The 26,969-nt window shown below is 37.4% G+C and overlaps 1 protein-coding gene across 1 annotated transcript; it reads left to right on the forward strand.

Annotated features, from left to right (window-relative positions):
* The first annotated feature begins 10,924 nt into the window (after positions 1 to 10,924).
* LOC114480182 (macrophage mannose receptor 1-like) lies at positions 10,925 to 20,046 on the forward strand. The gene is made up of 5 exons (XM_028474078.1): positions 10,925 to 10,974; positions 14,186 to 14,545; positions 14,639 to 14,992; positions 17,289 to 17,374; positions 19,906 to 20,046. The coding sequence occupies exons 1-5, from the start codon at positions 10,938 to 10,940 to the stop codon at positions 20,044 to 20,046; spliced, it is 978 nt and encodes a 325-aa protein (XP_028329879.1). The 5' UTR covers positions 10,925 to 10,937.
* Positions 20,047 to 26,969: the final 6,923 nt, after the last annotated feature.

Here is a 26,969-nt window from a genome sequence, read left to right on the forward strand (position 1 = left end):
TCTCTTATCTCTGGCCTTGGCTGTGTACTGAGTACGCCCTGTGCTATTTAATCTAAGATGATTCAGCTGTTCAAAAGTGCAAAGAGTGATGGAGTCATCATGTATTAAAACATGACAAATTGTACACATTTGACTAGAAGCATAACTAATAATTTTGGCCCCGACACATTCGTCTGTCATATTTTGTCATTTAAACTTTATTATGTCACACCAGTTTGTGTGTCTGTAGGAAGAACTGATTAATAAATAATAATAATTAAAATAGGCTTTACAATGTCCGGCTCTTACTTGTGCTGTACCTTTCTCCTTTCTTTCTGTTTGTCTTGCAACAGCTTAGAAAAAGGTGTAACACCCTTAGCACTGCTCTCAATGACTGTTTTACTCGTATAAACTATCCTGAATGTAAGAAATAAAATGCCTGAAAATGTGTCTAATAATGTGTAAATAAAATAACTCACATGACCATCACTATGTTTGTTGTCCAATAATGTCTGTCCTGAACGAACCACAAAGATTAACACCAGATTTCCACTGGATGTGTAATGTCAATGACTCCAGAGCATCTTCCATGCTCCGCTGTCCATTAGTTATGGAGATTAGATTAATGCATTACTAAGTAACTAAGTTACTGGCATCTGTGCCTCTCAAGGCAAATTTATTTGTATAGCGCATTTCATACACAAGGCAACTCAATGTGCTTTACATGATAAAACATTCAATTACGAAGAATTAAAATCACCAGTAAAATCAATTAAAATCACCAGTAAAATCACTTAAAATCACCAGTAAAATCACTTAAAATCACCAGTAAAATCAATTAAAATCATCAGTAAAATCATCAACAAACACATGACATCAACAACATGACCAAAAATCTCTCTCTCAATCATACGCAGTATGATTTAAAAATGTTCACATTGGATGCCGACTTCAACTCTGCTGGCAGTTTGTTCCACTTCTTTGCAGCATAACAACTAAAAGCAGCATCACCATGTTTACTATGAGCTTTGGGCTCCACTATCTGACCTGTGTCCATAGATCTGAGAGACCTGCTGGGTTCATACCTGACTAACATGTCACTGATGTATTCTGGACCAAACCCATTCACAGATTTATACACCAGCAGCAGAACTTTAAAGTCTATTCTGAGGCTGACTGGGAGCCAGTGTAATAACTTTACAAACACAAAGAGCCTTCAGCCAAAGCAGGTTAAAACTCAAGGAAAGACACAATATTCCATCTCCAGGGCTCTCAAGTTTTGAATTCAGTTCAGAGTGAGACTTTGGCTGCAGCGGTGGTTAGGGTACAATCTGATAAAAGACACATACATTTGTACAAAAAAAATTTAGCATTCAACATTTCTTACTGCAGGGGTGCTTATCAAGTGCATGTGTTTATGGTTAGTGTTGTTCAATGTAGGTGTTAGTGGCAGGTTTTGAGGCCTTCAGCACAGGGGAAATTACGTCATTGCCTACTTTGATTAATTGGCCATTTGCATTTAAGTGTAATGGATGCTGCAGGGGAAGAAGAACCTCACACAAAAAGTTAGATACACAAAACACATGTGCTGACAACAACCACTGAAAAAAAAACTATTAAACCACATTTCTATATGATTTTGCATTAATTTATTACAACAAAAATAAAAAATAAATTGGCTTTTGCTCAATTTTTTTTTCAACACTTTCATCTTTACATTGGCAATCAACTATTCCACCAAGTTATGGCATCAGTCAATATGCCATTCTTTTCAACTAACTGTATACTCATTCCACATAAAAAATGATAAAAATCCAATCTATACCAATAGAACTCACTGGACTAAAAGGACACAGGGTAAAGTAGTCCCAGTTTTAAAAGTTAATAAAACAAACATGGTGCAAAATAATGCGTTTTGTTAGGTATAGATCTTCTAATAGCGACATTTCAAAGGTTTTAGGCAACATTTGTAAAAACAGTGGATGATCCCTTTAAAACACACATCTTTTTTAGGCAATATATTGATTCTATTGGAATTAACTATGTGCACTCTTGCACATTTAAATGCTGGTACAATCATTTTAAATGTCAAATCTTAATTGAAAATAAACTTATTAGGAGTTATACCCCTTTCCCCGCCCCCCAAACAATGACATATTTTGTCACAAACACAATATTCCATTATCGACTAAAATATAGTAGAACAGCTTTATAAAATACAAGCCATGGATATGAAGTCATTAGGTTATTGTGAAGAAATAGAAATGATTTTATATAATTATGCAAGAATACTAGTATAGTTTCCTGGCGAGAAAATAAGTGTACATAACTTACAGAAGGGGCACAACAAGATGGTTTGTACTGAGTGCCCAAAATGTGGTGCTATGCCCTTATGGGTACCAGCTCATGTAGAGGTAGAGGGCCAGAGGGGGCTGATTCTACCGCTAAAATATAATTTATGACAATGTTGATAATTCAATTGCTTATGAACTTCCTGAATATTCTGAAATAATTAAGACTTTAATAATTGATATTTGTTAAAACTGTTGGGTAAATGATAGTAAAGGAATAGCTTATTTTGCTTTCCAAGCTATTATTATTATTGGGATCTGATGGTCAGACAAGCTTCACTATGAAGGATCTCCTCAATCTGGACAGCTGGAGTAAAATTAAATTGAATAGATAGTTGAATATCTTCAAGCTGTTGGATTATTAAACTCAATTTAAACATGGAATCAGTTGAAGACTGAACAGCAGGTGGCAGCAAAGTATTGTCTGGTCTGCTGTAAGAAAAGAAGTCTCTGGTCTTTGGAGAGAGCAGACGTGTTTTCATTCGCTCCGATAACACGACCTTGGCTACAGCTGGCTACAGCTGAACAGCCTGAAAAATTGGGCCCAAGACTGAAGGAAAATGGTGAAAAAACCGCAGGGAGGCCCTTCAGAACCCAATTCGGGTTTGGAAGAGGTCAAGGAGATGATACGCGAGGGTCTACGAAACCTATCTGCCGAGATAAAGTCGTTGGAAAAGACGCTGGAAAACTCACTGGAAAACCTACAAAGCGAAGCAAAGGAACTGAAAGAAAAGAATGAAAGAAATGCTTAAGAGATAAAATTGTTGAACGCCAGGGTTGAACAGCTGGAACAAAATGAAAGAGAGAAAGATGTCATCATCACAGGCCTAAAGATAAAACCCAGGAGTTACGCGAGTGACGAAGAAACAAAATCGATTGAACAACAGGTCATTGACTACCTGGAGTCGAAGGACATTGTCCTGAACCCTGACAACATCAACTCCTGCCATCTCCTGCCAAAAAAAAATGATAGCAGAGCTGTAAAAATAACCTTCACGAATATGAAATTCAAAGGAGAACTACTGAAGCAAGGAAATAAACTCAAGGGAACGAAGGTGTACATCAATGAAAACCTGACCAAACAAAATGCAAGCATTGCATGGAAGGCACGCCAAATAAAAAAAGGAGGAAAAATTGTGAGGACGTGGACAAGAAACTGCAGGATTTATATCATGGAAGAAGAGAACGGAAAACCAATCCTCATCAAAACGATGGAAGACTTGGGAAAATACGAAAGATCCACCTAAACAACAACATTACTGATGGTAATCATGGATATGGACCCTGATCTATATAAACACTGGAAACAAAACTCAGACTGTGATTATTTTACGGAGACTGAATTAAATGTGGAAACCAAGAGTAAAAAAGGTCTGTCATTTATTCATTTCAATTGCTAGGTGGTGGGGTGATTAAGGATTACATTAAATTTAAATTCAAAGTGTTTATTGTCATATGTGCAGTTAGAAACACGTTTTCCTGTACAATGAAATTACTACCTTGCTTATGAACTAAGATATAATACAATGAAATTACTACCTTGCTTATGAACTAAGATATAATAATGTGTTTATACAAGTTAAATCTAACAGTGGAAAATACAACACTGCCAATAGAACTAACAACAGCTGGATTAACCTTCATGTAGAGACAAAACAAGCTGCAAACTTGTGTGTCCAAAAGAGACATTCCCGAGTGGTGACATTTGAATGAAAAGGGAAAAAAACTTCCAAACACCTTCGAAAGAGGAACTATTCTTGAACTGGAGGAATGCTAACAACGTCTGGCAGGGAACAAGGTCAACACGAACAACGATAGAGAGGAGGAGGAATAAAAACAAGACAACACTGACTACAGATGAGAATACACAAAAAAGGACTGTTCAGAACAACTCAAGAATGTTTGACCAGAGAGACATGTAAACCCATGTAAATTTGCGATGGTAAAACAGGGGACGGGACCCAGATAAGCAAACTGCTTCTCTCGTTTCCTTTTTCGGCATGTACAAGAAAAAAAAAAAAGTGAATGTAACCATGTCGGAAATAAACTGAATAAATAAATAAATAAATAAGATATCCCAGGGATTCTGAACTCATTTTGGGGAACACGTTGATTTAAATGACTGTAACTCTGCTAATATTTACTCTATCGCAGAAATTCCACCAGTTTCTGAAAGCTGAGGAATTGCTTCTGAGAACCAGTATCATGTCATTTTGGTAATTTTAGACAAACGTGACAGAATCATTACAGATGTGCTTTGCTTTGACATACAGAGAGAAGACTAAAGTCCAAGAAGAATTAAGAAACCAGATGATGGTGGATTTAATTGAGAAACATCAAAAGGAAGAAGCGCCTGGAAGATAAAACCTCCACGGAGGTTCAGAGAGGAATTTGAAAAGTTTTTTTTTTAAATTAACATTTACAATAAAGTGCGCCACATGTCATGTGAAATTATTGATACAAAATGCATGATATGATAACAGACAATAACTAAGAATAAAAGGAAAGACAAAAACAGCTGGGAAACATTTTAGTGGTTTTCAGGTTTACAGTGTTTACAGAATGAATGGTACGGTTTAACAGATTTTTCTTTTTTTAACATATTTTATAGTATTGAATAAATTGATGATCAAAATGATGTCTGTTTGGTTTTGTCTGTGCCCATTTTGTTTCATGTATTTTACAGGAAATGAAGTCAGTCATGGTGGGACTGCAGCTCCCTCTAGTGTCAATAACTGAGATTACAGCTCACATAGTGTAATGTGAAAAGGAAGAGTGGAGATATGTTTGAAATGTTTGGAGAGCTCTGCATCTTCTCAGTGTCACACATGCTGCACAGTACTGCAATGGGCAATAATCTAAGTGTAGACTCCGCCAAGGCGGAAGTAAAAAGGAGCGTACCTCTTATTAATCAGATGATACCAGGGGAGGGGAGTGGTGGCCTAGTGGTTGAGGACGCTGGGCTTGTAATCGGAGGGTTGCCGGTTCAAGCCTCACCTGGGCCATCACTGTGGGATGTTGAGCAAGTCCCTTAACCCCGAACTGCTCCCCAGGCGCCGCAAAAATGGCTGCCGACTGCTCCTCAGGGATGGGTTAAGTGCAGAAGACAAATTCCAATAATTCCAATAATGTAGCCCGAAAGCCCGATTTAATCTTAATCTTTAATCTTAATCTTAATCTTAATCTTAATCTTAAAAAGCAATTAATTAACGCTAAAAGGTTGCCAAGCATGAGGGGGGCAATAAGAGCTCATTGACCCCGAGAGAGGAGGTGGACTGGCTATCGCCGCTGGTGGTTTAGATGAGGCCTATATTCTACTTAGACACTATGCAGCAAAACCTTGTGAATGCATGGACGTGAAAATTGAGGCATGAACGTGTGCAGTGCATGAATGACTGAATGATGACACGTTACGTATGCCTGAGAGAACCGCGTTGTGAGTGCGAATGTGCCGTGGACGTGTCATTGAGTGATTGACCGATGAATGGCTGTTTGACTACACATGTTCCTCTGTTTCACCTTCCTTTCCTCCTGGGTTTTGATGCACTAGATCTTCTCCCTGTTTTTGCCAATTATGTAGTGGGGTGTTCAGATCTCACTGCTGCTCGTTAATAGAATTATGGTTTTAGGCCTTCTAAAAAGTTTACCAGGTTTTAAAGGTTATTTTTCTGGGTGTTTAAAATAACACCAAACGACATTTTTAATATATAATACCACTTTCAGTGGAATGACTGGCTTTGACCTTGACTGACCTTACTGTTCATGTTCAGTGTCCATGTTTTTGTTGTTGTATGTGTATACTCGTTGTTGTGTGCACTTGTCTATGTCTTCGTCTTAGTTGTTGTTATTGTGTTGTTTTTTCCAATATACAGGTCGCTGGCTGTATGTTCGAAGGAGACGAATCAAATCCAACTAAAGAAAAGAGATATTTTAAATTATTCATTTAAGTCTTAATGTTTTCCTCTCTTTCTGTTTCTGAGTGTTTCCTAAGAGAAAATGCCACTGCCTTTTCGACTCCGATCCTGCCTCCTCCAGCCGTCATGACTGGTCACTGCTTCTTATGATGAAGGATGAGAATTAAAGGGAAGTATTGTCCATAACTATAACTGGGAAGCAAAGGGGAAATAGATTGAAATAGACACGTGACAATATGACATATTGTGGATGTTCTAACATAATATCTATTCCAGAGACTACAGAGACTTCCAATCCAACTGCGAAAGTGGGGACAGATTTCCAAAGGGAGCATACAGTTGACCCTGGCTTTGACCTTTATGGCTGAGGAGGAGGAGGTTGAGGAGGCTGGAGGGCACAAAGGCAGGCGGACACAAGAGAGAGGAAAACAAAGACACATCCAAAATGATCAGATAAGTGATTTTCCAATGATATTTATCATATGGTTTTAAGAATCCAAATGTATTCTTATGTAAAAAAGGGAAGGGAGAGGGCCAACGTCCCTCTGATTTTTGATTTATATTTTATCATAGGAAAATAATATACCTCAAAACCCTCCAACCATTTTCTTCTTGTACCACCAGCACTTAGCGTGCAAGACCATAAAACACCTTCACTGGGTTTAGACACTTTTAAGAGTAAAATTAAGCGTTCTCAACATTGGGTTGGTGGCCCAATCTGGGTCGCCTGAGATTTAAAAAGGGTCCTCCTGAAATTCTTGATACTTGATTGATATAAGAGATATTTTAAAGTTAAGTAACTTCCAAGCATTTAAGGAAGCTCTCCAAACCGTGCTAGGGCTCGTCACTCCTACGAATGGGATAAATGCAGAGAGCAAAAGACAATATGATTGTTCGACTCAACTTAACTTTAATTCTGTCTAACATTAAAGGGCCAATAATCTTGCTTAATTCTGGTTCAGACACAGAATAGGAGACACTTTTGCCACCAATTTACCTTCAAAATTAAGTAAATTACATCTCAAATAATAATTATGAGGGAAAAATAATGAAATAAATGAACTGACAAATTCAGCGCTATAAAATAATTAGGTTATTTTATTAGGTGTGGAGTGTTAACATTATTCAGAATAAATAAAGGATAGAATAAGATTTCTCCTTCACAAATAAGAGATAGCAAAGAAAAAATAAAACAATTTAAATAAATAACATTATTTATTTATTTGGTTATATTTAGCTTTCTCACATCTCCATGTCTCCCAATTGTATGTATTCATCTTGAGAAGACATGTAGTCACACTCCACACTTCTCCGTCTGACTTGCATGTCCTTGTAAACAGTGGTTCTCAAATTGTTGCTTTTCACCAGGTATCAGCGTACCACTGGTAGTAGACGTACCACAGTTTGAGAATCACTGCAACTCCAGCTATGCTTCTCCTTGCTCCAGGAAAGGAGAATCGAATTAATACTTCCTGCTTTTCTTTCAGCCTCATATTTTCCCACTCACGTGTGAATGGGCTACAGATAACTTTGAGCTAGCATGGCTAAAAGCTCACTAATCCACACCTAACCATTGTGTGATTGTGCAGCAGCACCTTTTAGGATCTGAAAAGCTCTCAGATCCTGACCTCTGACCTGTCTCTGCCTTCTTGGCAGATGATTGCCGACACCAGCTGATGCTGAGACGGAGGTTGACCGAACAACGAAGGGGGAACCGACAAGGCCACTGAGTGAGGCGGCGTAATAACAACTACACCGTCTAAGCTGACCTCTCAGGTGCGGTGCACAAAGAAGCGTTCCTTTGCCTTGTGGGATCACAGGAGCTGATTTTCTTTTTCACGAGACACACACTGTTGAAAAAAACGCTCCAGAACAAGAGCCTAGACCAAGCCCTGAGGACCCCGCCGACGTGGGATTTTGTTCTTCCTTTGCTTTGTTTATAAGCCAAACCAAAGGCTTATAGCTAGGTGGAGGGTGGACAACCTCACACCTAGCTGCAGGAATACAGTCATAAACCCTTCTGCTGCGATTGAGGAAAACACTCAAGGTTCTTCACTCATGATGCCGCCAATCAAGTGCGGTGATTCTAACCATGGTTCCACTATTCTTCTAGCTATTGGTGACCCCAGTCACCACTGAACTCAGTCAATGAAGACGAATGATGTCCTTGATGCAAATGATGATTTTTGCTTATCTAGATGGTAATAGAGGATGATTTTTGATGATTCATGCCATTGATAATAATGATAAAGTTTTTTAGGGTTTATTTCCACATTTTTCTTGATATATCTGTGCCTCACAAAAGAAGAATATATCCAATGTATGACAATAACGATGCTAATGGTTAACCCTGACAGACAGCAAAGGTGGAATATAATAATTTTGTTTCTTGATTTGGTCGTTGATGGCTACCAAAAGTGGGGAATGTTATGGCAATTTTTATATTCATCATCATATCGTCAAATGTATGTTCATGTGTACAATTTGTCATGTTTTAATACATGATGACTCCATTACTCTTTGCACTTTTGAACAGCTGAATCATGTTAGATTAAACAGTACAGATCGTATTGTACTCAGTGCAACACAGAGTCTCTGCTGAAGGCCAAAACTCAAACTCACATGCAGATATACACGAACGCACACACTATCAAGGATAGATAAGACTGGCGCCCAATCTTCCTCATAACATGCACACCTTCATCATCCTCACATGTTTCCACTGTTGGGCATCTGACTCCCTCCTTCTCCTTACCTCAGGGTGGAACTTTTCTGTTATCTGTATAAAGGCTTAAGCTGTGAACTGTTAGTTAGAGCGGGTCTTGCCTTTTTGCTCTGCCACCAGCCTTTCCCTTTCAATCTTTCAGGATGGAAGCTTCTTTTTTACTCCTTTTTATTTTATTTTATAATAAATCTTTTTTATAAAATCATCAATGCCTCGCCTGGACTCCATCATTCAACCAGAGCAATAAATCATGTCTCCAAATGAGGTCAACCGCAAATTTGCCGTGACAGGCCAAAAAAACAAATAACTCGTGTAAATACGTTGTGAAATGGGACAGAGAGCTTACAGTACCTTCCTAAAGAGCAGCAGGATAGGACACAGTTACACGTTCTGTTAGATTAATAACTGAGATTTTAGCGTCTCCCACAGCGGAAGGAACTACGTAAGTCAGCATGAAAAAAATCAGCCAATCACAAGCACCATAAATACACACTCCATTCAAAAAGTGTTAAAGAAAGTAAAGTGTGCAACAAATGTGTCTAATAAGTCATTAGTGAATACCAGAGAACCCTATGAGTGAGCATGACACATTAAAATAAAATATGTAATGAAAATAACATGTAAACTTAAAGACAAGCAATGTGAAATTAACAGTAAATATGCAATGTGTTGACTTGTATATAAACTGTAAGTATATTAAATAAACACATGTGCTTCATATACACATTTAAGTTTTTATTTAGGCTGTTTTATAATTCAGGAATTATATATCGAGATTCAAGATTTATGGGAGTTTTCTATTTTGGTGATATAGAAAACTACAATATTTCATATATCAATATAAGTATATATTATATCTTATTATGTATATAAAGTACTAGTTTTAGGAGTCGCTGCTTTTACTTCTCAGAACAGCATGTAAATCTTAGTTAAATGGATTATTTGATTAAGGTCATTATAAACAAATCTTTGCTTATCCTTGTTTTCAAGGTGACCTTGGGCAACAAGAAAAAGCAAGTAGCAAATTTGTTTAAATCACTTCCCAATGTTTACACAATCTAGAGTGAAACAATCCACTGAACATATAAGGATGAAAATGATCTTACTCACCCTCATGTGTGTTTCCGGTTAGTAGTCAATTATCTGGATCTCTTTTGGAAGAAAGTTCTGATCTGAAAAGATCTAAACGTGACAAAGACAGAGAACAGTTATTTTTAAAGCTAACTACTGTAGTTAAAGGTGTTGCATCTTGTGGTGTGGATGACGATGACAAAAAGGGGATGTGAAAGTAGTCTTTGGGACAACTGATATGTAAATAATAGGCAGTTTATTAATACAATCAGAGTCCTGAACAAGTAACAAAAAATGAGACCTGTGAGATCACTGCATACTCTGCCTGGTCAGGGAAAACGAACCGTATATCTCCAACAAAGACATAACTCCAAAAATTGCTCATTACCCTACAGGGAATCAGTTTACTCTGGACAATATGACAGAGGAAACGGTTTATCAATCAAATTGGTACTTGAACCAGAATACAAGCCTGTCTAGCTCCGGCAGATAATGTATACTAACGTAATTATGGCATACATCTGGTATCCTGTCTATGGAATCAGTATGTCTTACTGCACACACAGAACAGCAGAATAAACATCCTTCAAATAACTAATCCTTTGCTGACAACAACAGTAGAGAGGATAAAATGAGGCACTGAAAAAGGTCTGATCAGATTATTGGTCGACACTTTTCAGTCAAGAAGAAAATTACATAATGACTAATATCTTTTCCACAGGGTGAACCACAGAGGAATTAGCATTTCATTTGATTAAGGTCATGATAAACAAATCTTTGCTCGTCCTTGTTTAAAGGTGACCTTGGGCAACAAGAAAAAACAAGTAGCAAATTTGTTTAAATTGTGCCCTAATATATACACAATCTAGAGTGAAACAATCCACTGAGCAGCTCAGGATGGCGAGGATCTTACTGGCTCTCATGTGTCTTTCAGGTTAGTAGTCAATTATTTGGTTCAGAAAGTTATGATATGAAGACCTAAAAGTGGCAAAAACAATAAGCAGTTATTATAACTGACTATAACTATTTAAAAGGCTTACAGACGGAATGACAGCTTTTGAGGAAAACTATTGTAAACAAGTTTGTTCTACTGGACCTGTGGGTTTGGCAACAAGTTGGAGCTATCTTGCTGTTAAAGTTTGAAGATAAAATTTATTTTCTGAAATCTCATAAATGTTGAAGAATATTAAAAAAGGAGAAGGCTGTAATAGTACCATTAAAAAAATAATGATTATGGTTTAAAGCTCCTAAATATTTGTGGGTTTTTGCTATTCTTAAATGCTTGTAATGTGCCTGTAATTTCAGCATCACATGTTGTTGTAACAATGAATGATAGTGTTGAACTGGATGAATTAATTAATATAATCGAGACATTACCAGATAAAATGTTTTCTAATCTCTGGTTCTTTCTGCAACCTAGCACAAAATGTCCTATGTCTATCACACAATGTTTTTCTATTAAGTTGAAGAGAAATGTTTGCTGATAAACATGAGATCACAAATCTGAAATCAGTCTGTATGGTGTTAGATGGTAACGTAAGCCACCTTATAAGGGCTGGATTTGGTATCAGATATACTCTGATCCATTTTGGGGGATAAATTAATCTATTTTCCCGTCATCCTTCCAATATTTTGAACGTTCCAACAAAGACGCAGTGATCCACTTTAACATGTGTTTTTGTCTGCAGTTAAATTAGCACATTTTTACATATGAGAACCTTTAGCAATTAAGGTCCTGAGTGCTTCTTTTTTAATAATTATGAAGTGGTGTTATGGTGGTTTTAGATGAGAATGCATATATATTGTACATAATTATTTTAATACAAATATAATAATTACAGAACTACCAGAGAGAGACCAAGGCACCAATTCATAGTTATCCTATAATCACTAAACAAGATCCCATCACCCCAGGTATGCAGTCTGTTACTTTCCTTATTTTCCTACTGACCACTGCCCCAAAGACGTACACACCAACTGGGAAGAAGCTGGGTCAGTATTTTGCTATCTTAATATTTCTTACAAGATAAACCCTAATTCTAAGCCTAACCCGAACCCTAACCCTAAAAATTAAAGGAAAGATTAATACCTTTTTTTTCAAAAAGACAGACATGCGTGCGCAGGTTTGTACTCACCTCTATTTGAAGGGCATACGATGAGCCTTGCACTCCATTAACTCATGCACGATGCTCTGTATGTCCATTTTCTTTACTCTCTCATCCTGTATGGACATCATGGCAAGTCCACTCAGTCTCTCCTGTCCCACTGTGCTCCTCAACTGGTTTTTAATATGTTTTAACTTGAAGAATGAGCGGGACACGTGACTGACGTGCGCGCGCATACACTGTGCAGAAACCGTGTTGTTACATATATGACGGTTGAAAAATGGGAATGAATGAACCGTTGTTTAGGCTCATAAATAGTTTGTAGTATTGTTACGAAGCCGAGCAAACACCCAATCAGACCAGTCAAGTCAAAAATGTAACAGAATTTATTGAGACCAAAAATGAAGGTAGTCGCAGTCCAGGAGCCAACCGTGGAGGCAGCAGGGCAGAGTCTGGAGGTGAATCACTATCACGCAGGATAACTGACGATCTGGCGTCGAGTGGAGGAGAAGACCAGGTTATATACTGGAGCATGTTGGTGGTGATGAGCTGCAGGTGCTGATGAGCTGCAGGTGAGTAACGAGCTCCAGCAGCAGTGCCGACTCCTCCCCACTCCACACCAACAAGGACAGACAGGAACAAGAGGGAGGGGAAAACAGAGGACACAGGAGGGGGGAGCCACCAAATCATGACAAGTATGTAGGAAGCTGAGGATGCGGCCACCTTTTTAAAGAAACTCACTTTAAGTACAGGTGAACGATTGTGGGACCCATGCAGCATTCCTGAAAACTTGTGGTCATCAGATGTACGTTCCTGGCCCGATGTTCAATTGCCAGATATTTATACAAATCTGATAGAAAAACCCATTGTATGAACGAAAGAAAAACTAAAGGCATTATGTCTCTAGATGTTTATAACTGTCTTGAACGGGCAGGTAGGATGGCTGCTGTACTCCCGTTAACAAATGTTTCCATGTATTTCTGCGTATTCTGATCAGTTTCAATGAATGAGTTTCCATCTCTACATTAAGTCTCCTCCTCACTGTCCCACATCTGCATTTCAGTCCATTTACAGATTTTTATGATAACTTTTTACTGGATCTAGACTGAGATATCACTATCCGCTCCCGTGCACCATCGCTTCAGTCCTGTGGTTGTTTTGCACTGAGCCTGCGTGCTCATGCACCTAATTTAGTATGCATACGTCACACAAAGCAGGTCAATATAACACCTGTATAAATCTGCATGATGGATGATGTTAGACAGCTCATACTCTGGGTGGCTCTGGGCACAAGTCATGGAGGGCCCGCCTTCTTCAGCTCCCCTGAGCCGTGGAAGGGGCCCGGCTCCTTTATGTCCTACCTCCTATTCGGGCTCCCCCGGGGCCGGGCCGGGGGTTTGCCGCCCTCCCAGCCCCCCCATAGCTCTGCCCTTGATCTGACGTGTTTGTGACCCAATGCGACGCAGTGGTTGGACAAAATAATAGACTATCGTATTTAATTAACACTTCCTGTGAGGTAAGGAGGGGAAGGAAGACTGTTAATGATTAACTGCTGCTGCTACTGTGATAAACACATGCTCAAGTAGTGTGCTTGTGTTTAAGTCAACTCATGCATAGGCAGCTTGTTTTTGGGAGCGCTCTGAAAGTGACTTTTCAGATGGCTAAAATTCCAGAAAATAGCTAAGTTTGGGAAGATAAACTTCAAATTCTATGAGGTTTTGGTGTTTAGAACAAATGGAGATAGGTGAAATATAGCAAAATACTGGATCTTTAAAGGTTTAGATGATCAATATACGTCTGACTGAATCTTGTATTTGTGTTTTAGTGGTCAAGTGATGTGGTGTGTTTGGTGATTTTTGGACTTCCAATTGACAAGAATCAATCAACAACACTAACTTATACATGGACACTTGGTTTTGGAGTTTAGTTACTCTTTAAAGTAACTTTGGTCCTTTGTTGTCATACATTAAGTCAGACTTCTTCAAACCCCTGCATGTACATTGTGCTTCCACATTCATTAAAGTGTTTATTTCTCCACAGGGTGGTCTTCCTCCACATGCCTACAGTACCACTATGTTGCTGATCAAAAGACTTGGACTGAAGCTCAGACCTACTGCAGGCAGACTTATGCAGACCTGGCCACAATTGGAAACAAAGAGCAGAACGACCAGCTTCTAGACACCATTACATCAAATGGTCAGAGCTCAGAGGTCTGGATGGGTCTGTACAGCACAATCGACTGGAGATGGTCAGATGGATTCTCAGGAGTCGGTGCTAACTATAGTAACTGGAGACATGGTCAACCTAACTTTCATTCAGCTCATGAGTTTTGTGTTTTAGCAACATCTGTATGGTATGACGTGCTTTGTTCAGCTAAGCGGTGTTTTGTTTGTTACAATGGTGAGAATATGAAAAATCAAAACTTAATTTCTATAAAATATAATCATAGTGTAAGAATACTCCTCTCTAAAACCCTAATGATTGTCTCAACAGGGTCACAGCTGGATCCCAACGTTTTTTTTGTGAATTCTTATGAAACTTGGCCAGTTGCACAGAAATACTGTCGAGAAAATTATGTGGACCTGGTGACTGTGACAAATATCAAAGTGGTGGAAAAGATTAACAGTGAGACAGGGGGCTCAAAGGTATGGATTGGGCTACACAGAGCTCCAAACTTTTTCTGGTCTGATGGAAGCAACTTCACCTTCAACAACTGGGACAGTGTTGCTAATAAGCTCAACTCCATGAAAGTTATCTGTGCTGTGACCTCATCAACCATGGGGGGAAAATGGAAGTTTTTATCCTGTGAAGAAAAACTGCCATTTGTCTGCTACAGTATACCTCATGGTTAGTGGGATAATGATAATCATGAAATGAAACTGAGAAAAGTGTTTTATAAATTAGGCAAATACTGCCTAACATTTTTTACCCTAATCCAAAAAATTTTTAGTGAAAAGGAGGAACTATTATTGGGAAGATGTTGGACAATCTAGACGTGGATATAAAAGAGGAAGTGGTGTCTAAACAGAAGTCCTTCTATTAATAAAACCGAAACTAATCAATTTACAAAGCAAACATGAGGAAAAGTAGAAACCAAAGCTACCTAAATAACTGACTAATTGACATTGATGACAATCCTATCACAATGCAGTAAACATGACGAGTGCAAACACTTCTTTAATTGGTGAGGGAAAACAATCAGTACACACGGCCCACCTGAGTGGAAACACAAGGGACTAAACACAAACACAGTCTACTTAACAAAACAGGGTGTGTGGAAACACACAGACATGAACCACACACACAGACAACCAACTAAATACCAAAAAAATAACTGAAAACTAAATAAAACCAGGTTCACTGACAAAATGGAAACTCATAGAAAATAGAACCCAAAGAGGGTTTGAACCTAAAACATTCCAGACACAGTACATAAAAGAGATTGTGCCACTTTTAAAACTAGATATAAATAATTGCAAAACAAACACAGAAGATAGGTGTACAACTGATACAACTATTTACTTCTTGTATGATACAACTAAAGTTTTAATCATAGTTTTTGTCGACTACATTTTTTAAAATGACAATGGTAAATGGACTTGATTAATATAGCGCTTTATCACCACTCTGGAGTAGTCTCAAAGCGCTTCACAATATCAGGGAATTCACCCATTCACACACCAATAGGACTGAGCTGCTATGCAAGGCACTAGTCGACCACTGGGAGCAACTTAGGGTTCAGTTCTTGCCCAAGGACACTTTGTGAGACTGGAATCGAACCTTCAACCTCTCAATCAGAAGCTGACCCCTCTACTACCTGAGACCCGGTCGCCCAAATGTCAAAAACTAGACTATGGCTAACTAAAATAAATACATGTGAACAAAAACTACATTAAAGTATATCAATATTTTTGTTAGTTTATAAAAATGTAACAATAATTTCATCACATGGAACGAAATTCAATCAGAACTCATGTGATTATATTGTTTTACGCATTGATCACATCAAATACGTCATTGAATTTAAAAACATTAAATCAGGTTGATCAATGACAACTGAAACTTGAAAAAATGTATAAACTCCTAAGCTTTATATTTAGCTCTATTATTTCTGTAACAGATTTAGTCGACTAAAATCTTAATATCATTTATTGACTCAAACTATATGTCACGGTTTGCTGTGGGTGTGGACCCAAATGCAAGGAGAGACGGAGGCAGGATAGACGCATAACGTTCTTGGAACCAGTCCATGTTTATTCTCAAAATCAAAATCAAAACTTAAATCCAAAAACAGGAGGGGAGCAGGAACAGGGAGCAAGACCAGACACACTGCACACGAAGGGAGACCACAAACCTGACAACATAATACAACGAACCAGCAACCACACTGTGACCAAGCACACATTTAAATAGTGAAGGAGGCCTGATTAGGAATGGGCCACACCTGGGTGCAAACATGAGGGAGCTACTCAATCACCAAGCACTCACACAGACATCACTGAGGGGTGGAGCCACAAGCAGGAATCCCTAAAACACAGACAAGAGTTAACACCAGACAAGACTCAAAATACACAAAGACACAGAACAACTGAACTTAACTAACAGAACATGACACTATATCTAAAATAATCCTGATAACTTCATTTTGACTGAAACTATGTTGCATTTTAGCCCAAAGACTATAAATAAAACTAAATAAAACATTTGCTGTCATAATTAACACTGATTGTAACCTTGCATATTGGATGATATTGATTGTACCCACTGTTATTACTTATTTTGTAGTGAGGATTAATAGAAAAGACTTGATCATGTGATATTACTCTAACAGAAAACATTAATCAGCAACAGGTATGAGAAAAAACTGGCCCATTCATTATTAACCAATGGATTATGGAGATGTCAACCTTTAAATTTAGAATGCTCTTCAACTGAATACAAATAATAATAATAACAATAAAAAGATTTTTAAAAAACTCAATAAATCCAATAAAAACTATATATCATGTTAGAAATTTTAGATGCAGGCCAATATATTCCGATTTGTTTGTATTTTAAGAAAATAAATGTTAAAATACAGCATTACAATTAATGGCATTACTACGAACACTAATTAAAGCTTTTTCTTTTTTCTGATGAGCAGCATATAGACTGCAGCTTAAGATAACTTCTGGGAATTCTGCCTTGGACCTCAATGACCCAGCAGTGAAAAAGGACCTCCTCAAAAAGGTGAATCCCAAACTTTCAAAGGCCAATTTTAAGGTTTTTTATAATAACACAAGGCTTGAATCAGACAGATCATGTCTTCATGTGAGGGCTGGCAAAGGTGACCATTATAGCTTAATGACACCAATCTGAAATGTATACACCTGCTATAAAGGCAAACTACAAGGTGACCCTAGGTCAGGGTTGGCAATATGTGGCTCTGGAGCCATGAATAGACGCCTCATTGGCTGTGGAGGGACATGCTGAAAGTGCTGCCATCTTGGTGCATGTACATCTACAGGGGTATTGGTAAGAGGTGGAGAATTATTCACTGAATCTTCCAAACTTTTTTAGTACACAAGATGCATAAATATTTTGAAAATGCTGGTTTTATTATCTTATTATCTTTTCTGTGGAATCACTTTTCACAGGTAATGTTTTCGTACAGGTAATCACACTATGATTCTGAATCAACGCCATGTTTCAATTTAAAACTAAACTGAAGGCAAAGGTATTAATTGAAAACAGCTATTGACAAATGTTGCTGGGGGTGGGGTACTGCAAAGTAACCCCTTAGCCCTTCAGCTGGCTGCTCCGAGAGGTGACAAAAATGTTTCATCTTTGAAGAAGAACATTCAAACAGCCATAACTTCTTCAAATATTAATAGATTTCTAAGTGTGTGACATCAATGGAAAGCTTAGAAACCACACTTTCAGAATCTGTAAATAACTCAAAATTATTTCTGACAATTAGTATGATTTATATGTGTCTTTACATTTAAAGTCATTCAAAATGCCCTATAGGACAATTAGTTTATATTTTACTATCAATTTTAGAAAGAGATTGTTCTAAGGGTATATGATTTTTTTTCAATGGCTACGTTTACATGAGAGTTTTAATTCCCCTTTAATCCAGAATAAAAATGTAATCCTCTTTAAAAAGATTATTAATTCCCTTGTAAACACCTAATTCCTAACTAAAAAGGCCAATCCGAAGTAGGCGGTTGGTTTGTTCTGATTTTAATTCCGAATTGAATAATTCCTCGATCTTGTATACGTTTTGTTCCGCTTTAAATAATACTGGTCGTTCTGCCATGCTCATCCTGTCACGAAGACGTGCTGACGAGCACATAATCCAGGATGGCCGCCCGAAGTAAGCGTTGGACTCGAGCCGAGATTATTTAAGAGCCTTAGATGTTATGGATATAATGAAAAGAGTGGATGGATGGACATATTACACACACACAGACATACAAAGACACAGACACAGACACACACACACACATACACACACACACACACACACACACACATCAGAAAATGGCAGAAGCTTCATTGGGCAACATGAAGCATTACATCAGGCCACATAGCTTCACAAATGTCGTGCGGGTCATTGAAAGTTCTCCTTCTACTCAAAATCCTGTAGAGTGGAGGTAGAGCAGCCATTGCACAAACTCCTGGCTTTGATTGGCTACAGTATGGTCTTCTGCCTCTATTCTCTGGTACTCTATCTCACTTCTCCTGCTCAGCTGACGAAAGTAAAGCAGTGTGTTATTGTCAAGCTGTTGCTTCAAAACAGTCAAAATAAAAGTGAAAATAGTAGCTATTAAGTGGTCTTTCTCTGTTGTAGCCGAAAAGAAAGGGTTTGTTTTTATTTTTTTCCGGTAGACGTGAATACGTTATGTTCGGCCCCTGTCCAATCAGAAGCCTTCCCAAACCACAGGCCTGAAGCAGAATTGAATGAAGGCGATTAAACATGTTTTCCATGTAAACCTCAATTCGGAATTACTATTTCCATGTAAACACGAAGCAGAACACTTTAATTCTGTATTATTTAATTCTGAATAAATGATTCACAATTAAAAAAAGCATCATGTAACCGTGGCCATTGTTTAAAAAAGCAACCTTCAGCGTTTCAACTTTGTTACCTCTCTGTGATCGTGTGTAAAGTTCAGAAATTGCCCAATGCAGGGGCTGAACAGACCATTAGAAGTGCTGAGTAAGGAGATGAGTCTGCAGAAAAAGGTATTAGGCCAGCCAATGAAATAACAGAAGAGGTGTCAAGTTCAAGGCACTTTAAAAGTGTGGGGTTTTCAGCTGTTATAGTCTCAGTGTTTTATGATCTGATCTTTTGGCTCTTGCTAACATTTTCATGTAACTCACAACTGGAAAACTCTCCTCACATTTTGTATATGCATTGTCATTGTTTGTGTTTTAGGGGGATTGGTTTTGGGGTAGTGCAAGATTAGACAAATATCATTATAAAGTTCTTTTAGAGTCTGAGTAGTAGCTCGTAAATCTTTCCATAAAAATCTAGAAGTTTAAATCATGTTCATCCAGAGTCATTCAGTGATTTTGTGTCTAAAGTTGTTAGAAAATACAGAGCAGAAATCATTCTGAATGACTGAAGGAGGCAGAAAAAGGCTGACAGACCTCAGGAGATGAGCAACAAACTAATGTTCTTAACTCAACTCTAAAGGAAAACATTTGAACCCTAAAGTTGTGTGTGAAATGATTTTGAATTGTGTAACAATCTCAGACAAACTGTTTTCCAGCTTGAAGAAAGACTGAAGTCGAAAGTAGAGAGAAAAGTCACCCTGAAGTGGAGAAACCCACAAGATGGGAAGGTCTTCAAAAAGCTTCATACAGTTGTGGACAGTAATGGTCCTGAAGACTGTAATGGAGATGATGTTTAAGTGCTGTAGTCATACTTTAGTTTGAAACTTTAACAACAAATACTGCACTTTCTACTCAACTACATCAAGGCTGTAGGGAAACTAAGTACTGATACTATAAGTAGATGTTCTAGTACTTTATTCTGCAATATTTATTCTTTATAAATAGTTGATCACAGATAGACTTTGATGCATTTTACTTTGTTATCTAACACTGTGGAAAAAGAAACCACAAAGATTATCCTTAAAGCTGCTGCTGGCTCTCCTTATCACCTCTTTTAACACAGATAAAGACACAAAGTATGTAAATATAACTGTGTTTCCATTACAGATTTTCGCAAAGTAAAAGCAATATTTCTAAATGTCGACAAAGTATAATTGTGCTTTGAACGCGTTTCCATTTAACGTTGTTTTGGGCTGGAGACTAGTACCGCATCATGTTTTCTCAGAGAGCAGTGGTCATGTGACCGATTACGTCACATGTAATTGCAGAAAAAGTGGCACTTTTGTGACACATTTTAATATTTAAATGTTTGAAATTCCTCCTCATGAAAGCGTCAAAACTTTTGAGCAATTTTTGAGTGTTTTTTCGAAAGTCAGGTGTTTCCATTTCAATTGTGCTATTTAGATTTTCTGCATTTCCAAAGATAATGCTTGTGACTTCAGGGAAACAAAGTGGAAAGATTTAATGACAGATTCCATCAAGGATAGCCTAAACTAAACACAGAGCAACTTTGCTGCATCTTCAATAATATTCTACGATACAAAGTTAGACTGAAGTTTAAAGTTACATTTCTTATATTTAAGAAGCGTTTTGACTTAATTTTTACTGTGATATCTTGTGTTTTTTAGCCAAACTGTGATTCGCTTGATGTTATTTTTATTCCGGTTTGTTTATGGTGTGATATGACGCCACTCCTCAAGATTTTGGAAAAACTTTCAATCCATGAAAAAAAAACAGAAATGTAAGGGGAATTGCTTTGTTAGTGTGTTTGGGGTCACACTGGCATCAGTAGAGGACGAGAACAACTTTGGAATGAAATACAGGTTCAGTTTTTAAAATGCTAGGAATCGTCGCCAGCAGCTTTAAGTTCAAAGTAACAACTTTTATTTCAGTGCAGAATACATTTGTCTGTCATATTTTGTCATTTAAACTTTATTATGTCACACCAGTTTGTGTGTCTGTAGGAAAAACTGATTAATAAATAATAATAATTAAAATAGGCTTTACAATGTCAAGCTCTTAGTTGTGCTGAGCCTTTCTTTCTGTTTGTCTTGCAACAGCTTAGAAAAAGGTGTAACACCCTTAGCACTGCTCTCAATGACTGTTTTACTCGTATAAACTATCCTGAATGTAAGAAATAAAATGCCTGAAAATGTGTCTAATAATGTGTAAATAAAATAACTCACATGACCATCACTATGTTTGTTGTCCAATAATGTCTGTCCTGAACAAACCACAAAGATAAACACCAGATTTCCACTGGATGTGTAACAACAGAACATCTTCCATGCTCCGCTGTCCATTAGTTATGGTGGACATATTAGAGTAATGCATTACTAAGTAACTAAGTTACTGGCATCTGTGCCTCTCAAGGCAAATTTATTTGTATAGCGCATTTCATACACAAGGCAACTCAATGTGCTTTACATGATAAAACATTCAATTGTTTAAAATCCATACTAACAATTAAAATCACCAGTAAAATCAATTAAAATCACCAGTAAAAATCAATTAAAATCACCAATAAAATCAATTAAAATCATCAGTAAAATCAATTAAAATCATCAGTAAAATCATCAACAAACACATGACAACAACATGACCAAAGATCTCTCTCTCAGTCATACGCAGTATGATTTAAAAATGTTCACATTGGATGCTGACTTCAACTCTGCTGGCAGTTTGTTCCACTTCTTTGCAGCATAACAACTAAAAGCAGCATCACCATGTTTACTGTGAGCTCTGGGCTCCACTATCTGACCTGTGTCCATAGATCTGAGAGACCTGCTGGGTTCATACCTGACTAACATGTCACTGATGTATTCTGGACCAAACCCATTCACAGATTTATACACCAGCAGCAGAACTTTAAAGTCTATTCTGAGGCTGACTGGGAGCCAGTGTAAAGACTTTATAAACACAAAGAGCCTTCAGCCAAAACAGGTTAAAACTCAAGGAAAGACACAATATTCCATCTCCAGGGCTCTCAAGTTTTGAATTCAGTTCAGAGTGAGACTTTGGCTGCAGCGGTGGTTAGGGTACAATCTGATAAAAGACACATACATTTGTACAAAAAATTTTTAGCATTCAACATTTCTTACTGCAGGGGTGCTTATCAAGTGCATGTGTTTATGGTTAGTGTTGTTCAATGTAGGTGTTAGTGGCAGGTTTTGAGGCCTTCAGCACAGGGGAAATTACGTCATTGCCTACTTTGATTGTTCATTTGCATGTAAGTGTAATGGATGCTGCAGGGGAAGAAGAACCTCACACAAAAAGTTAGTAAAAAAACACCTTCAATATGTTTAAAACTACAAATGCTTAACTTCACTAATCAATCAATCTTTATTTATATAGCGCCAATTCACAACACAACACTCAACTAAACTTTATTTATATAGCGCAAATTACAAAGTCATCTCAGTGCGCTTAACAAAATATAAAGTTCATAGAAAGAAAAAGAACCCAACAAGACCCACATGAACAAGCATTAAGGGACAGCGGGAAGAAAAAAGTGTCCCCTATTTTATAGGAAGAAATCTCCAGTGGAACCAGGTTCAGAGGTGGCAGCCATCTTGTTCGACTGGTTGGGTTAGTGAACAAAAGGGAAAATTTCAGTGTATGCACCCTGTATTTTTTATTGAAGAAATGTGAAAAACTTCTTTTTTTCCCCTAAAACCACAGTGAGTTTTGTTGGTTGTCAATAAATGCAATCCAGATACACAAAACACATGTGCTGACAACATCAACTGAAAAAATAACTATTAAACCACATTTCTACATGATTTTGCATTAATTTATTACAACAACAAAAATAAAAAATAAATTGGCTTTTGCTCACTTTTTGTTTCAATACTTTCATCTTTACATTGGCAATCAACTATTCCACCAAGTTATGGCATCAGTCAATATGCCATACTTTTCAACTAACTGTATACTCATTCCACGTAAAAAATGATAAAAATCCAACCTATACCAATAGAACTCACTGGACTAAAAGGACACAGGGTAAAGTAGTCCCAGTTTTAAAAGTTAATAAAACAAACCGGGTGCAAAATAATGCGTTTTGTTAGGTACAGATCTTCTAATAGCGACATTTCAAAGGTTTTAGGCAACATTTGTAAAAACAGTGGATGATCCCTTTAAAACACACGTCTTTTTTAGGCAATATATTGATTCTATTGGAATTAACTATGTGCACTCTTGCACATTTAAATGCTGGTACAATCATTTTAAATGTCAAATCTTAATTGAAAATAAACTTATTAGGAGTTATACCCCTTTCCCCGCCCCCCAAACAATGACATGTTTTGTCACAAACACAATATTCCATTATCCACTAAAATATAGTAGAACAGCTTTATAAAATACAAGCAATGGATATGAAGTCATTAGGTTATTGTGAAGAAATACAAATGATTTTATGTAATTATGCAAGAATACTAGTATAGTTTCCTGGCAAGAAAATAAGTGTACATAACTTACAGAAGGGGCACAACAAGATGGTTTGTACTGAGTGCCCAAAATGTGGTGCTATGCCCCTATGGGTACCAGCTCATGTAGAGGTAGAGGGCCAGAGGGGGCTGATTCTACCGCTAAAATATAATTTATGACAATGTTGATAATTCAATTGCTTATGAACTTCCTGAATATTCTGAAATAATTAAGACTTTAATAATTGATAGTTGTTAAAACTATTGGGTAAATGATAGTAAAGGAATAGCTTATTTTGCTATCCAAGCCACAATGAGAAATGGAAAACCTATTATTATTATTGGGATCTGATGGTCAGACAAGCTTCACTATGAAGGATCTCCTCAATCTGGACAGCTGGAGTAAAATTAAATTGAATAGATAGTTGAATATCTTCAAGCTGTTGGATTATTAAACTCAATTTAAACATGGAATCAGTTGAAGACTGAACAGCAGGTGGCAGCAAAGTATTGTTTGGTCTGCTGTAAGAAAAGAAGATATCCCAGGGATTTTGAACTCATTTTGGGGAACACGTTGATTTAAATGACTGTAACTCTGCTAATATTTACTCTATCGCAGAAATTCCACCAGTTTCTGAAAGCTGAGGAATTGCTTCTGAGAACCAGTATCATGTCATTTTGGTAATTTTAGACAAACGTGACAGAATCATTACAGATGTGCTTTGCTTTGACATACTTGCTTTGAAAAGTTTTTTTTTTTAAATTACCATTTACAATAAAGTGCACCACATGTCATGTGAAATTATTGATACAAAATGCATGATATGATAACACACAATAACTAAGAATAAAAGGAAAGACAAAAACAGCTGGGAAACATTTTAGTGGTTTTCAGGTTTACAGTGTTTACAGAATGAATGGTACGGTTTAACAGCTTTTTCTTTTTTAACATATTTTATAGTATTGAATAAATTGATGATCAAAATGATGTCTGTTTGGTTTTGTCTGTGCCCATTTTGTTTCATGTATTTTACAGGAAATGAAGTCAGTCATGGTGGGACTGCAGCTCCCTCTAGTGTCAATAACTGAGATTACAGCTCACATAGTGTAATGTGAAAAGGAAGAGTGGAGATATGTTTGAAATGTTTGGAGAGCTCTGCATCTTCTCAGTGTCACACATGCTGCTCCTGTTAGTGACAGTTCATGAGATATCATTAGTAGTTTGTAACTTTACTGTTTCTCAGTCCATCTGTGACTATTTCATCAACTGAACTTTGATGATCTCTTTCTATCACGTCTTACAGAGACCACCATCAACTTTATTCATGACAGCAGCTGCCTCTTACCGTGCAGATTCAAACATGGGACCACTATAATCATCCAGTGGAATAAGCCTTTTCACACACTGGAATTGCGCATGCGTGACCTGGGGGTGGGGTCATAGGTCGGGAGGGATAAAAACCTAAACAAGCTCATTCACTCTGTTGATATTTCCAACCAAACAGTGTTTGTAATGTTATCTCAAACTAGACATTCTGCCTGCATGGAAACACCTGGTGCTAGACTATGTGTGAGTGGAATAAGAATGACTATGGGGTTGCGTGGACATCAGTAAGCAGTGTGTAAGTAGTGTGATGTATACAACAGTGGTCAGAAGTGGGGGATTAACTACAACCCCAAACATAATGTTAACATAACATAAAATTCCCACTTCCTATTACCAAAATACATGATATTTCAAAAAATACATAAGTACTGTGACGATTTTATATTATTATGTTCAAATGTGCACTATTTATGAGTGCACTATTTAATGCGTGCTGTAGACTATGGTTCTTACTTATCCCAGTTTCAGGGGGACAGGTTTAAGAGTAACTCAGAATCCGGACCGCGAGGTGAAGTAGAGAGTGACTTTTATGCTGAGCTGTATTGCCGTGTTGGTATGTTCCCAAGTGAAGGAAATAAAGAGAAAACTGGGGTTAAGACTATCGTATCCCGTTTTTACTCAATGCCAGAAGGACTGGAGTGAAAAGAGGGTTACAGTACATTCAACTCAGGAGGTAAATAAAGAAGAATTTCACTACTGGATCACAATTATTTGCTAACACCAACAGTAGAAAGAGTATAAAATGAGGGACTCAAAAGGGTCTGATCAGATTATTGGTGTAGCATTTTAGTTAAGAAGAAAATTACATGATGAGTAGGGTTGGACATCTTTTAGTTATTTTGGATAATTTTCTGGGGATTTCCAGTGTCTAAGCAGAATTTGTTTTCCAATCATGATCACAGTCTGTGTCCAGTCCTTCAGTGCTTTGGCCAGTTCAGCAAAACCTTTGAGTGTCCAAGAACATACAATAATGGGCAAAAATCAAAGTGTACACCCGATACATTTTTTTTGTAAAATTATATATTCTCATCCAAAACAATTGGATTTGTGGACAAGACCACAGCACATGTATTAAAGTATCATCACACATTTCCAACATAGTGTTAAATCTACCAACCCCATTCTAAATAATCTACTTGGTGTCCAATAAAAGCGGTAGTATTTTGAACTGCATTAGTCTCACTCTTAGATCTCTGGATAAAGAATGACCATTAGCACATATTGTTGTGATAGATCCTCAAATGATTTCATTATATTTTCACTGTACAGGTCCCCCATAGTGCCGATCCCTTCATCCAACCATTCTGTGCACAAGAAGGAAACTTTATTTATACAAACTTTCGAATTCAGCCAAATATTCGATGTACAGTTTAGATAAGGGTCAACATCTACAATCTTCAAAATATTTTTCCACATCCCTTGAAGATGCAATATAATTGGGTGGAATTTGTCACCCTTCCTAATTTTACTTGACAGACAGTTTATTAATTGTAAAGGCGCTGCTGCAGATTGCTCTATGGAGTGCCATGGTGGGGCCCTTTCTGGAGTCAATGCCAAATGTGCAAGGTGTCTCAAGCTGTATGCATAGTAATAAAAGAGTAGTCTTGGAAGTCCCAGGCCCCCTCTTTCTACAGGCTGTTGAAGTTTCCCAAGATGCATTCGTGGGCGCTTACCATTCCAGAGAAAATCTTTGCAAATAATCTAAAATTTTTTGAAATAACTTATAGCAGATTACATGTGCATTAACCTTACCCCAGAGAGACAAGGATAATGATGACCAACGTTTCACATCCACAGAGATTTTTTGCATCAGTGGGTCAAAGTTCACTTTAATAAGATCATCCAGATGAGGAGGAAACAGAATGCCAAGATATTGTAAATCCCGCCTAGGCCAGGAAAAATT

This window comes from Gouania willdenowi, chromosome 18 (genome assembly GCF_900634775.1).
Source record: "Gouania willdenowi chromosome 18, fGouWil2.1, whole genome shotgun sequence".
Taxonomy (NCBI): domain Eukaryota; kingdom Metazoa; phylum Chordata; class Actinopteri; order Blenniiformes; family Gobiesocidae; genus Gouania; species Gouania willdenowi.